General features: G+C 40.4%; 1 protein-coding gene across 1 annotated transcript in view; it reads right to left on the reverse strand.

Moving 5' to 3' along the window:
* The window catches only part of GRAMD1C (GRAM domain containing 1C), an 89,857-nt gene that overhangs the window by 17,347 nt on the left and 58,357 nt on the right, over positions 1-14,153 (reverse strand). Inside the window, 4 exon segments of the mRNA XM_029912774.1 lie at positions 363-481; positions 2,375-2,518; positions 8,444-8,618; positions 13,594-13,788. Coding sequence (XP_029768634.1) covers positions 363-481; positions 2,375-2,518; positions 8,444-8,618; positions 13,594-13,788 — 633 coding nt within the window.

Here is a 14,153-nt window from a genome sequence, read left to right on the forward strand (position 1 = left end):
GGGCCTGGGGACCAGGAACTCCTGAGTTCTAGTCCTGGCTCTGCCTCTAACTCACTGTGTGACCTCTGAATAGTCATTTCACTTGACTGTGTCTTAGTTTCCTTGTCTACAAAATCAGGTTCACACTTACTCCCGCAAGGACTGTGGGGAAGAAGTGAGGTTTACGAACCTCTGTGAAGATGAAAGGCACTACATAAGTGTTTATTAAAGATGAGGAGGGCAGCTGACCATCATCACAAATGACACATTTAACTGCTGAGCCACATTCAAACTCCTAAACTCTGCAGTGTGGTCATCACTGTAGCAGATACTGAAGTGAGGGTTTCTCTTACTTTGGCACACATTGTGAATGCACACAGTACCTGCTTTTCTGTTGCAGTTGTGTACTTCCCAATGAGCGGATTGTTAATCATTATAGTGTAGGTGAGGGTCCTCAACTGATTGCCACTGCCGTCCATATTCCAAGGGGTCGATACAGCATCTAGTCATAAAATGTATAATTATTAACGTCCAACAATTTACAGGGAGCGGTCTCAATCCTTAACTTGGTTGAAAGTAGTTTCACAGTGAACAGGTTAAAGGTCTGCTCCTCTCCTTCGTGAGATCCTGTATGTTTACTATGTAACGCAATGTAGAATCAGCTCATGTTACTCACTGAGGGATGCCAGAGAGCCTGATTCTCCCTTGCCTTGCACACCTTGTGTCATCATTCACACCTGTGAAATGTCAGTGACTGCAAAACACCATCACTCTGGTTGGAGACCATTTCACACCAACTCTGAATAGGTGTAAACAAGGACACAAAAGTAAGGAAACGGAGAATGGGGCCTGAGTGTTTAGAGGTCAGAATTCGGAAGTGTGTTGGAGGAGGAGGCGGGAATACCTCCACACACACGGTCTTGTCACTTTCTGCTTGTAACTCCTTTCTTGCTTTTGGACATAGGAGTTTTCCAGTGGAAAGGCCAGCCTGGAACCAATCCAGATGGTTGGTAATTTACAAGAATAGGGAAAAGTGACAGAAGCACTGGCCAGTATTTCTGGACTCTTATGTCTGCTAGATGCTAGAAGAGCAGAATAGACCATGGGAAAAATTAAAGAAAGGCTTTAAATGAAAAGCTACACTGTATTCCATCTGCCTAGGATGGAGGTTATAAGGTTCATTAGCATTAGTGAGATAGCTCTTGCTGATTTGCCTTAAAATGTAACACTGAACAAATATTACTCTCTTTTGGACTTTATCTTCTGTTTCTATGATCTCAATAAATAAAATTTACTTGCCCAGAAAATTAAAGCCTGTGAGTGTTATTTAGGAGGATGCAATGATTTATTCTACGTGCAAATTGTATGAACTTTACTATTACTTGAATATAACATGATTTTAAAAAAAACAACTATTGAGCCAATACCCTAATCAATAAAGCAAAGACTTTAAATAATTTAATATGTGATTGATTTTAATGTTGTAACATTAATATGTACTGTGAAGGTTCTACTCTGAAAAGTGAATGTAAAGAGGGTATTGTTTCTGTGTTCATTGTCTCAATAACTCCAGAACAAGCACACTCATTTTATAAATAAAAAATGTTTTTCTGACAGTCCTGAACACTCACCCTCATATCTAAAAGTCAAGCTCATTTCTTTTTGACTCTTGTATAAGCATTATTATTTTACAGCACCAAAAATATGCTAGACAAAGTGCAGCACAGATAGAAAGATATGGTCCTTGCTCCGAAGAAATTAAGATTTGATATTATCTAGGACATAATGAGTGGGGTTAAAACAATAAAGAGGGTGTGGGGTGAGGACACACATAGGTTACAGCGATAAAATCCATGAGGTTAATCAATCTAATCTTGTACACACCTTGGTAGTTCAGTTAGATTTCTTTTCATTTTGAAGAAGAAAGGTTTTGTAAAAAAGATCCTGCCATTATTACTCCTGGCCAACCCTATTACCGTCACATTCTTCCCTCAGTTATGCTTGTGCTAGCTGTTGTCGTCAGTGAGGTAGTATAGATGTAACTGATTAGTCCTGTCACTGGAACATAGCTAGCAATTCTGATGCTGATGTAGTAGGTAGAAGAGACTTCAGCTCATTGTCCTAGAGCTGAACTTGGCAAAAAGAAGTAAAAGTGTAAACACTTATTACTTCGGTCAGAGCTTTGACAGGGAGAAGCAAAGGGCCAGGTTTACGTAGTCATTTTCAAAGCAGAACCTTATCTTTAAAAGCAGGTTTAATTCCCCCTTTATGGGCAGAATCTGTTGAGCTTTGGTTATTCATCTCCGACTACATTAACACTTCTCTCACCAAGATTGAGAATGTAATTTTTTCTAGCATAAATCTTTACACGAATTGAAAGGGGAAACTATATTACCTACTATATTCCTGGTGTTGAGAAATCTCTGCATGAAATGGGAATTGGTGAAAAGCATTTCAAACATCTTGTCTGCGCTGATATTGAAAACTCTATTAATAAAGAGTCTCCCGTGCAGGTCATTCTCAGGGACATTCTCCTTGGCTGATAAGGAAATGGAGAGGAACAGGTTAAGGAAATGGATGGGACCCATCATCTGCCCACAGTAAAAAAGACATTTTAATGCTTGAACCTCTGTTGTGGCTCAACCAATAACCAAACATTAATCCACACTTCTCTTCCACTCCCACAATCCTAACAGCACAGTATTTACCATTATGAGACAGCCCAGAGCTGGTCTTTCAACCAGTCCCATCCACTATCCTTTCACCAGTACTTTTCCATGTAGAAAGCCTCAGTTGGTGACAATCAGTCCCTTTCAATAGCATCACTTACTCCTTCAATAACATGGTCCCTGTCAGGTTAAAAACCTTTCTTAAATGTGTTACCAGCTCTCCTAGACCCATCTGAGGGGATTAGAATAGAAGGAATACTATGTTATTGATTTACTTGTCACTATTTACTCTAGGCCAGCTGTTTGCATTGTATACATCACTCAATCTGGACAATGTAGTCAGGGTGGTTTTCTAGTCCGGTTGGTTTTCAGCTTGCCATACTCTTGCAGGATGCTACAATGTTTGCTGTGTAAGTGCTGCAGGAGACTACTTGTAAAACATATTTCATTGGCTTTTTTTTTTTTAATTTGGAAAAAAAAATATTGCCCCTAACAAAAAATACCTTCCTCACCTACCATGTGTCTCTGTATGAAGGGGATATGCTCCCAGCCTGTAATCCTGGGTCGGGCACTGGTACCTGCCCTATTCTCATCCCCCATTAACACAGAGCTGTGAGGAGATGCTTTCTCCTGCTCCCGCATCCACTGTCCTGCTGTCTCTATGGAGCCCCGGTGCTGCTCCACTGCGGAGTTTCATTCTTTAGCTGCTGGGCTACTTGCTTTTGCCTTCACCCTCTGCTCAGGGCCGGCTCCAGGCACCAGCTTAACAAGCAGGTGCTTGGGGCGGCCAAGGGAGAGGGGCGGCACCTGCGGCAATTCGGGGGCGGCAGGTCCCTCACTCCCTCTAGGAGCGAAGGACCTGCCACTGAACTGCCACCACCGATCGCGGCTTTTTCCCCCACCCACCCCCAATTGCCGCCGCCGGTCGCAGCTTTTTTTTTTTTTTTAACATTGCTTGGGGCGGCAGAAATGCTGGAGCCGGCCCTGCCTCTGCTACCAGGCAGGAATGAGCTTTTGAGGTTTCAGATGTGATAGCGGGGGGGAGGGAGGGGGTTCCTTTAAAGGGAGGCTGGTGTCCTTGGCAGCTCATAATCTATTCTCTACCTCCTCTCCCCCATGCCCTCCCCCTGAGAATGCTTTCAGCCAGCTAGTATTCTAGTCCTGTATCTGTCCCATTCAAAACTTCCAGTTGTGATATGCAGACAAGTGACCCAAAACAAAAATCACCTTTATGATACCATCACATTTGCACTTCCGGGGTCCCAAATTCAAAGTTGAATGCCCTATTTACATCCCAAACAGGAGACTAAAATAAGGTTTACATAAACACATGCACTTCTCTTCCTATGATATGTTCTGATTACAAAATATGCTTTTCCAGTTGTAAGTACAGGGTGGACCAGAAGATCAAGACCATGTTTACAGAGATGCCCATTTAGCCAACCAATTCTGTAAAGTGATTACTCACTATGGTAAGAATTTTTCTGCACTGGAATACATTACAAGGAGCCAGGACGTCAGGGAGTGTTTACAGCCTACACAGTGACATTTTCAGTGTTTACTCTGGATAGAGTTCCACGTAAATGCCATCAGAGCCCAGACTCTGGGTGAGCTTTACATTTATCATGTTAGCTTATACAGCTTTAACATCTAACTCTAACCCGCTTCTTGCCTTTTGTACTGCCTATTTACCGTTCTCATAGAGAGAGAGCAAGCTTTATACAGTTTGGTATAAACATCCATTTTGAACAACCAGGTGCCAGCTGATCTACAGGGAGTCAGATACTTTATTTTAACATCTCCCAGAAAAAAAAACTACCTAAAATTTGTTGGTTTGTCTGGGTCTATTCACACAGCAGTGGGGGAGAAACACTTTTACATGTGATTATACAAACCCAGAAACTTTGTCAGAGATTTGGGGGCAGAAACAGTACGACTGACTGACTGTCTCTCTCTCTCTCTCTAATAAATCTAGTCTATATATATATATATATATATAAAGGGACACTGTCAATGTAAAATGCTGATTAGCGGTGATTAATTAAGGATGATATAGACCATTTGAGGATTCCTAACCAGCATAAGTAATATGAGTTGTGATGCACCAACAAATTTTAGGTAGGTTTTTTTTCTGCTCTTCCAGTCCTGGGCATGTCCTGTGCTGGACCATGTAGTGATAATTTGTCATAGGCACATGCCCCCTATGTGGACACCAAACTCATTTTACTAACATCCTGGATCAGGCTTTGAAATAAAGATTCTACAAGTGAAAAGTTAGTTTGCTAGCCTAATGTATCACTCTAGCTCCTCAGTTTTTAAGCCTGTAAGGCAAGTATATGGAGTGCAATTGCATGCATATTTTGGCCTGAACAGATTACATGAAAAATAAAAATTACCTCGTATAACCAAAACCTAGCGTAAACCCATCACCTCAAATGTCCTGGTTCAACTTGGAGACAGCATGCCTGATTCTCTGGTACCCTGTACTTTATGTGGTCATTCACACCAGTGCAAAGTGAATATAAAATGCTACCACTTGGACTTGGTAGCATTTGCAATACTTTGCACCAATGTAAATGACAACAGACTGTGCTGGACAATGCGGAATCAGACCCATTACATTATAAGGTTTCCTGCACAAAATTAAATAAATTAATTTTAAAAAAAGAATAAAAACCCTAATCCCTCATCTACAGGTTAGACAACTGGGAAGACATTCAAAATCTAATTGCTCTCCTTTCAACCAATGCCTCAGCTCAAATCCCATTAACTCCTAACAGCAGAACAAGAAACCCAAAATAATACATGCCAGAGCAATGAACTCTGAAGAAGCCAAACTGACAAGAACGGGGCATATCAAACAAATGAGAAATTGATTTCCACTCCAATGGAAAAAATATATCAGCCATACTGTATACACAGAGAGACCTGGCAACCAGAAACAGCTGGGGTAAAGGTAAGGAACCAAACAGATTTCCACTCCACTGGAAAAATATCACCAACGTTGTGCACAGAGAACAGAGCCCTTGAAACAACTGGACTCAAAATCATGGAAACCTCTTCACAGACAGGAGTGTGATAGAAGGAATGAGCACAATTATGCAGGCCAGACATGCCACATTTTAGGATTGCACCAGTTATATTAGTCATGGTCGGGCTGATAACTCACATGATCGATCTCATCTCAAAAGTGATATTAATTTAAAATTTTGCGTATGATTTCTGAGTCAACATTGAAAGGAAAACCTTGTTTTTCCACTAATAAAAAGCTTCAATTTTTTTTAAATTTTAGATAACTCAAATAGATTTTAAAACTTCAAAGCTATAAGCATTTGACATTTGTATACTAAACACAGAATATGCTTTTAACAACATTATAAACAATGTATTGAGATACACAGCTCCTGTTTCTCATGTGTACTGTGGATCTGCAAACACGCAAACCCAAACAAATGCAACTGCACTTATTTCAGTCATCCCAAATTTCAAACGTGTGATCCCACCTACCTGTGAGAAAAATCAAACATTCAGTGCACTTACTTGGCTCTCACATCACACATTCAAGCAAACACTTATGTAGAGACAGTTATATTCTCTCTTTCATCCCAACCCTCATTTTTAAAAATGGAAATTAAATCCAAAAAAGATAATTAATACGTGTGTCTTAAGATATTAAACAAAGAATTCAAGACACTTACAGCTGTCCCTCTGTTGTACATAGTTAAGTAACTGAAAAGACAGGCTAGTCTATTTTCTGTGTACCATCTTAGGGTTTTTTACTGCTGCCCATCATGGTACCATGTGGGTGCCTTCCATGTAAAATTGCTAACAAAAAGTGAAGTCCCTGGAGTCATATGCGGTCTCTGGCACGTCTCCCTTTCTGAGGTAAACACCATTTGGGATTGGGGGTTTCATTTTTAATTAATTAGATTTTATTAATTTCTTTTTTGAGCTTTGTTGGGGTTTTTTGGTTACAAGGGAGTGTCAATGTTGGGCAACCACAGGATCTGAATCCAGGACTATGGTACCACAAGTAGAAATACATATACCTGGGCCACCAGACAGCCGTGCACTGTTAAAGCCTTGTCAGCACTAGAGAATGATAGGAAAAAAAAATGCCACTGGTGCTCACTGAAATAGAGCGGAATAAGTAAAAGCAACAAACGGATCCCTAGTTTAGGCAAGACTCTGGCAGCTCAGGTTTAGTTGATGCTGTGGTAACAAGTAAAATTCAGAAGCTGCTGGAGGAGGACAGACATGTGATCATTCCCCACTGCACCTGCTAGAACTGCATTTCCCAAAGCGTGAAGCACAACTCACGCAGAATGGGTGGGCACAAAGGACTAGGCAGAGGGCATAGATGAGGTCTAAATCAAAATGGGTAGGCGTAAAATGTCACATGGTGGTGTTGAAAGGCAATTGGTTTCTGAGGAGGGATCAGCTTTCAAAAGTTTGGGAAACACTGTGCTAGATAGCAGACTGGGAAACAGAGGAAAAAATCCAAGCATGCCTAGAGTAAACCTTAATCTCTTTCCAGTTTATGCAGTGGGACCAGAAAGTCCTGCTTTCAAGAATAAACAAAGAGCTCACCCTAGAAAAGCAGGAGGACAAGAAGCATGAATAGGAGTTTTTCTTTCTTGAACAAAAGGCCTTGAATCTACTTGAGTTTGTCAGATTTTATTTGCTTAACATTAGAAGTCAAATAGTCTCAACTAGTCTTTAAAGTTACCATTGAGATAGAGCCTATCTTTGTTGCTGCTCTTTAAATGTTGGGTACATTTTCTGCCCAGCTGGGTGAATAGGACAAAGAGTCAATTGATTACATTATAAGTGTTTTCAAAATGGAAAAAAAAAAGACTACAAAAAGCTAAGGCTCTAGGACAAACAAGAAAACTGTAGGAGGACTCTAAAATGATAGCGCCTGCAACTTTCCACTGCTATAGGCAATATATTTGTGATGGAGAAATGCATGTAAATTATTTATATAGCACACAAACTATAAAGGGGGTGAGCTATTACACAACACCATGTCAGATTTGTACACGTGTAATGCAAACGTAAATTCATAGTGCTGCACATGCTCTTTTGGGGAGTTTATCATTCATCTGTTATTCTGAAACAGAAAGCCCAGTCACAGTCACAAACCTTTTGTAAAGTTTCTTTCCTCTTTGTTCCCATCTCATCTTCTTTGAAGATGAAAAGCCTTCAAGAGGAAACATGTTCTAATAGTAAAAATAATGGACTAGGACTCAGGTGATCTGGTTATGTTCCTGACACTGTCACAGATGCATTGTGTGATCTTGGACAAATCTCTCCCTGCTCTCTGACTCAGTTCCTCTCCCCTCCCTCCCAGCCCCCATCTTTACAATTGGGATAAAGAATTAGATGGAAAACAGGCATTGTTCTCTGTGAAAATCAGAGAGAAAAATCCCCTTGTGAAAATATTCCCATTGGAAAAGTTTCAAAAATGTGGGGAAACGTTTTCCCTCCCACATGCTTTCTTGTTGGGAAAAGCTGGAAAAGTCAAAAAGTGGGGAAATCCCCACAATTTCAAAACTCTAAAACTCCCCCCCACAAAAAATTTGTCATTTCAAAAACATTTTGGAAGATGAATTTCTGTAAAAAGATAAGGTTTTGTCAAAAGCTATATTTTCTGATGAAACCAAGTTTGGTCAGAAAATGTTCAAGCAGCTCTGACATGTAATCGCCTCCTGGGGGATTGTAGAGTACTTTGAGATCCAGATTACAGTCATGTTACGGCTCTCAGTTGGATTTCTAAATGAGCAGCTATTTACCTTCTTCCTCGCTATCTGAGGCACTGCTCTTCTCCAGAAGATTCTCACTCTCGATCGGCTCCAGGGACTGTGCTGGGAGCCTGCGTCTCTCTAGCTTAACTGGTTTCTTTTCTGAAGGCAACAGAAGGCTCCTCTTGTCCTGCTTCTCATTCTGGGATTCCTCCTGCTCAGACCCCTATGGGAAAAGCCATCAGCAAATGGTATAATTGTCTGTAATAACCTTCATAAACACTTTATATACAACCTTAGTTTAAAAAAAAGTTACAATTGACAAGTGTAAACAAGCTAGCTGTCCAAATTCTATTTACCACTTACCTGGGGCAAGTACTGCCCCTAACACTGGACTGTGAAATTCCTTCTCTGGATCCAGCCTCCCTCATCTATTTATATAGCTCCAAGGCAGATTCTGCCAAATGGAAGCTTTCAGCTGAAATCAGTTCCTAGCCACTATTTCTGTGAAGGTAACCTTTCAAGAGTGAAATGATGCAGCACCATTTGAGACACTCAAAGGTGTGAATTATCCCCATCAATCCTATTGATTGACTGACTCATAATGACTTAACTCTGAACCCTAACTATGACACTTGTGGGGCCAGACTATTCTAGACATTCAGGCAAGCAACTGCACACCTAATGAAATTCAATAAAGACAAATGCAAGGTACTACACTTAGAAAGGGGAGGGGGATTCAAATACACAGCTACAAGATGGGGGAATAACTGACTAAGCAGTAGTATTGCAGGAAAGGATGTAGGGGTTATAGTGGATCACAAATTAAACACGAGTTAACATGATCCAGTTTCAAAAAAGGCTAATATTCTAGAGAGTATTAACACAAGTGTCATATGTATTAACACGGGAGTTTATTGTCATGCTCTACTCAGCACTGGTGAAGCCTCAGTTGGAGTATTGTGTCCAGGACTGTGATCAATTGTTCTCCATGTCCACTGAAAGTAGGACAAGAAGTAATGAGCTTAATCTCTGGCAAGGGAGATTTAGATTACACATTAGGGAAATCCTTTTAACTATAAGGATAGTTGAGTTCTGGAACAGGCTTCCAAGGGAGGTTGTGGAATCCCTGTCATTGGAGGTTTAAGAACAGGTTAGACAAATACCTATCAGGGATGATCCTGTATCAGTGCAAGGGACTGGGCTAGATGACCTCTTGAGGTGCCTTCCAGTCCTACATTTCTATGGTTCTATCATTCTAATTTGCATACATTTATAGAGATTGGACATGCAAATCTGCTAACTGCAAACAACACAGCCAAAGAAAGGGCAGGGATGGTGGTCCTCCTACTGGTATAGTTCCTACATAAGAGCCATATTCTATCCTCGGTCTCTGTGCAAACTTCTCACCGTCTTCAGTGGGACATTGGTTGTGGATCAAGAGCAGTATATGGCCTTAAACTTTGTAGCTCTGATGTGTGGTGCATAATGCAATCAAGCTCTCTTCCTACATGATTTTAACTCATCTGCCTTACCACCATGTTGGAAGATTAATTCAGTACTGATTCATAAGGAAGAGCTCCATCTACGTGAATCATCATCACAATTTTCTGTAGCACTCGAATGTTCCTTGGCGGTCTGTTATCAAAATGTAGACCTGACCTTACATATCTTGGGTGATTGAGAGATTCAAAGTACAAAGCTGGACGGCTGAAGGGCATAAAAGCCAGCACTGAATTTGTGAAGTCAATATAAAAAGGCAAGGTATTTCCAACACCAAAATAAAGGGAAGATTGAATTATGGAAGCAAATTAATCAGACACTGGTATTGAATCGGAAGCAATTAGTGAATTCCATGCAACACAATGTAGTGCAAAGGAAGAAGTAGGACAATGGGAGGGGGGGAAAATAATTCAGTGCATCAGTATTTCAGCATCAAGATTCTCCAGTCTGGGTGAGGAGAGCGATGAAGCAGCCATTTGTGGCAAGCACTTTTTGTACAGATAGCAGACAAAGGTCCCATCCATCTTTCCACACCTGATACAGATACAAGGAATTCTTATTCTGATGGTATTTTGACAGAGACCATGGATTTGAAGAAGACAGGGGAGTTTAAACCACCCTGCACAGGCTTAACCCAAGGCAATGGGTTAAGCATGACACTTCTGAGAAGAAAGCCCTTCCCAAGACATACTGGCCCACGAGAGATTTTTTTAATGCATGCATGACATATGCATTATAAACCCAGATTTCTCATACCTTTCAGCCATAACACACCTAAGACAAGGGCTAAAGAGAAATATTAACTTTAAAAAAACACCTGCTACTAAAAATCAAAAAGCAGTAGGAGGCACATACATAGTCTAGTGGTTCCATGCATCCTCAAGAGGAGCTGAAAATGTACAGTGAGGGAGGTGGTGTCGTACATCTCTTTGAAACCCCAAATTTGGCACCAAGCTTGGCAAACCTTCTCCTAAGACTTTCTTGGTGCTACTAGTGCCTAGTAGAGTCCAAGAATGGGGATCAGTGCACGCAATTTTTGTCAAGGAGAACAGCACCATGAGTCTTGATGGCTGTGCACCAATTTCTGGCGGCAGGGAAAATTAGGCAACAGACTGGTGTATACTGTTAGATGCACTGTGCTTTAAAAGAAAACCATGTCTGATGGTGCACACAAAGGCTGCACACTTTCTTTTAAAAAAATTAGAGAATTAATAAAAACAAATTCCTAGTTTGTCAAGCAGAAACAAACATTAACTGTGGGATACAAGAGCCTTGAAATGTTCTTGAGATTACATTATATCAACTATGAAAGTATTAAAATATAACACTAAAGGTTAATCATAGTAAAACTGAAGACAGACTTGAATGCAGAGATGGCTATTCAAGACCCTGGGGCAAGTCCTGTTTGCAGAGGTCTGACACTGCCCGCTCTCCCTCCCCCCAAAAACTCAAGTGGGATTTGTCATAAATGGTGATGAAGTTGCAATACTCTTCATTCTTCCTTGAATCTTTTGCCAAGAGGCTTACTAGAACCAGGCTATACTTTCCGCACCCCTCTCACTGTGAGGATCAAGGAGCCGTCATGCTGTATGCTGATGGCCTATTTCCTTATGGCTACTGAAATATTTATTATTGAATAAACTCACATCATTGTGACTTGTCTGCAGGATGCATATAGGATTCAGAAGACATGCATTGGATGGATTTATTAATGTAACTGGAAATACCACCTGGAATAATAATGGGAGCAAAAACACTCCATTCAAAAGCACAACCTGGCAAATATTTGCTGTATTTAAACAGCATTAAAGGTGGCCTGCAAAGGGTGGGAAACGCTATGCTTTTCCCTTGTTTTTCTTCTTTAGGAAGAATAAATAAGGCATGAAATATTTTTCCTCCTCCTGCAAGTTACTGGGCTCAGTACAGGGGTAACTGGGAGAAATTCTTCAGTCTGGGTTATGCTAGAGGCCAGACTTGATGATCACTGAGGACCCTTCTATTCTTAACATCTATGAAAACAATCACGATTGTCGGCGTCTTGTCTTTCTGAGATCTCCATGGATGACTCAAATGTGTAACGGGAGCTAAAATATTCACCATACATATATCACATCACATTAGTTCCTATGATGTCAAAACCCTACTAGTTCTCCATAGGTTCTTCAGCAGCAGACAAGATCTGAATTTCTCATGTGAAAAACAAGAAGAATCCTTCAGCCCTTTATTTTTTTAATTTTCTTTTGGGAAAAAGGTTCAGTCCTTCTTTATACATCAAAAAGCAGCAAAAAGGGAACGAGTCCGTTTTTCCCCTTTTGCAGGTCACCTCTAAACTACATCATGAGTTTTCATGGATTTACTCAGACATCTTATGGCAGCAATACTTTACTAACTACTGAAACTCTCTATTCCTTCTGTAATCCTGAAATATCTGCATTCTGTCACTCAACTTCTCTAGCAAATACCACACAAAATGTATACCTAAATAGAACTGTCATACATTTTGTAAGTTATGAAATAATCAGATACCCCAGATTCATCTCTCTCAAACTTCAATGAGCTCGGATGTGAAGAAATATACTTCAACAAATTGAACCTGTGCATAGGATTGGAGCCTATATTCATCAAAATGGCACTACTGGGTGAGATTTTCAAAGGCACTTTCATTGTTACAGGGTTAGCTGTAACTTTTCCCCTTGTTAGGTCTCCATTGAGCACACGCTTTCAAATGACAGGTCCTGCACCTCCACTCCTCTCAGGGTGGAATCCCACGGTTCTCCCACCCTAGGCTACAGCACCTGTTCACCATACATGATTCCTCAACAGGACCAAATGCATTTAGCAGTGTAAGAGACCTCCCTTTTTGAGCTGTGACCAGTACAATGCAGGGACTCAGAATAGTTTCTTTCAAAGTATTACTTATCCATAGGAACATAGCATTCTGAGAAAAGGGCTAAAACTACAAAGCCTATATACACACCTTGTCTTACCTAAAGCCTAGGTAGGTCTAACTTATCCCACACACTCCAATCTCTAGGTCAGTCTGTTCCCCCAGTAGTCCAATCCTCCCTCTAAGCTCAGTTCTTTTAACAAAACCTAGAATAATTATAGGGAAGTGTGAGGAGAGTCTAATCTGGAACAAAAATATCAGGCAAGTGGGTCTGAACATAGAAATGGAAAAAAGACAATAAGAGGTTTTATGGAGCACTTTTCATTTGTAGATCTTAAAGTGCTCTATAAAGATGGATAAATATAATTATCCTCTTTGTACAGATAAAGAAACAGAGTCACAAAGAGTTGCAGTGACTTGTCCAAAGTCACATGGTGAGTCAATGGCTGAACAGGGAATGGGACGCCAGGAGCTCCCCACTCCCGACCCAGTTCCCTATCCACTTGATCACACTGCCAATAAATAATAATGTATCATTTAAGTAAAAGAAATTCAAAAGTGATCAGAACTACAAACAATCCATTTCATGTGAATGCTAACAGCCAGCAGGGCAAAAGTCTTAAAACACTGAAAGATGAATAACTGACCTTAACCCATTCACCTCCAGATGCTAAAATCTTCTAAACCGTCCTCATCTTCACATCCTTCATAGGTAGGAGAAGGAGTATCCTCACATACACACACTTAAGGATGTATGATTTACACATTTGTATTTGTTAAGTACAGCAAGAGAGGCTTTCTAAATACTTACTCCTGTCAGTGTGTTTCCATGGAATGGCTCTGCCTCTACTATCTGAATGATGGGTTCATGAATTTCACGGATTGCTTTGGGTAATTTTTCATCTCTGTCTCCAGAATCATCACAAATGCTGGATCTGTCCAAAGCAAAAAGATAATAAAGACAGTGTTAATTTAATTTCTTAGCATTTATGGCACCAAACTCATACTTTTGGAGCTTTATTGGATTTAAAAACATGCACTACAAACCATTAATTGAATTGCCACATAAGACTGCCAGCTCAGTCATCCCACATCCAGTTCATTAACCCATCAAGCTACCCTGTCCCCAAGTGCCCGTGAGAAAACCCTGGTTTAGCAGTGTGTCTGGAAAGTTAATAAATCAAGGCTATGGTGAACCAAGGGAGAAAGTTAATGTTGTGGATGGTAGGGAGATAAAAGTATCTTAGGCCTCAAATTGAAAAGTTTTGTCCTTTTAATTATTATTATAAGAGGCATTTTTCTTACACCCATCCCTCTAGCATCCTATGTCAAAATATTTTGAAGATTATACTATGAAACATTATAAAAAAA

This window comes from Terrapene carolina, unplaced genomic scaffold, assembly GCF_002925995.2.
Source record: "Terrapene carolina triunguis isolate 2854851 unplaced genomic scaffold, T_m_triunguis-2.0 Scaffold242, whole genome shotgun sequence".
Lineage (NCBI taxonomy): Eukaryota > Metazoa > Chordata > Testudines > Emydidae > Terrapene > Terrapene triunguis.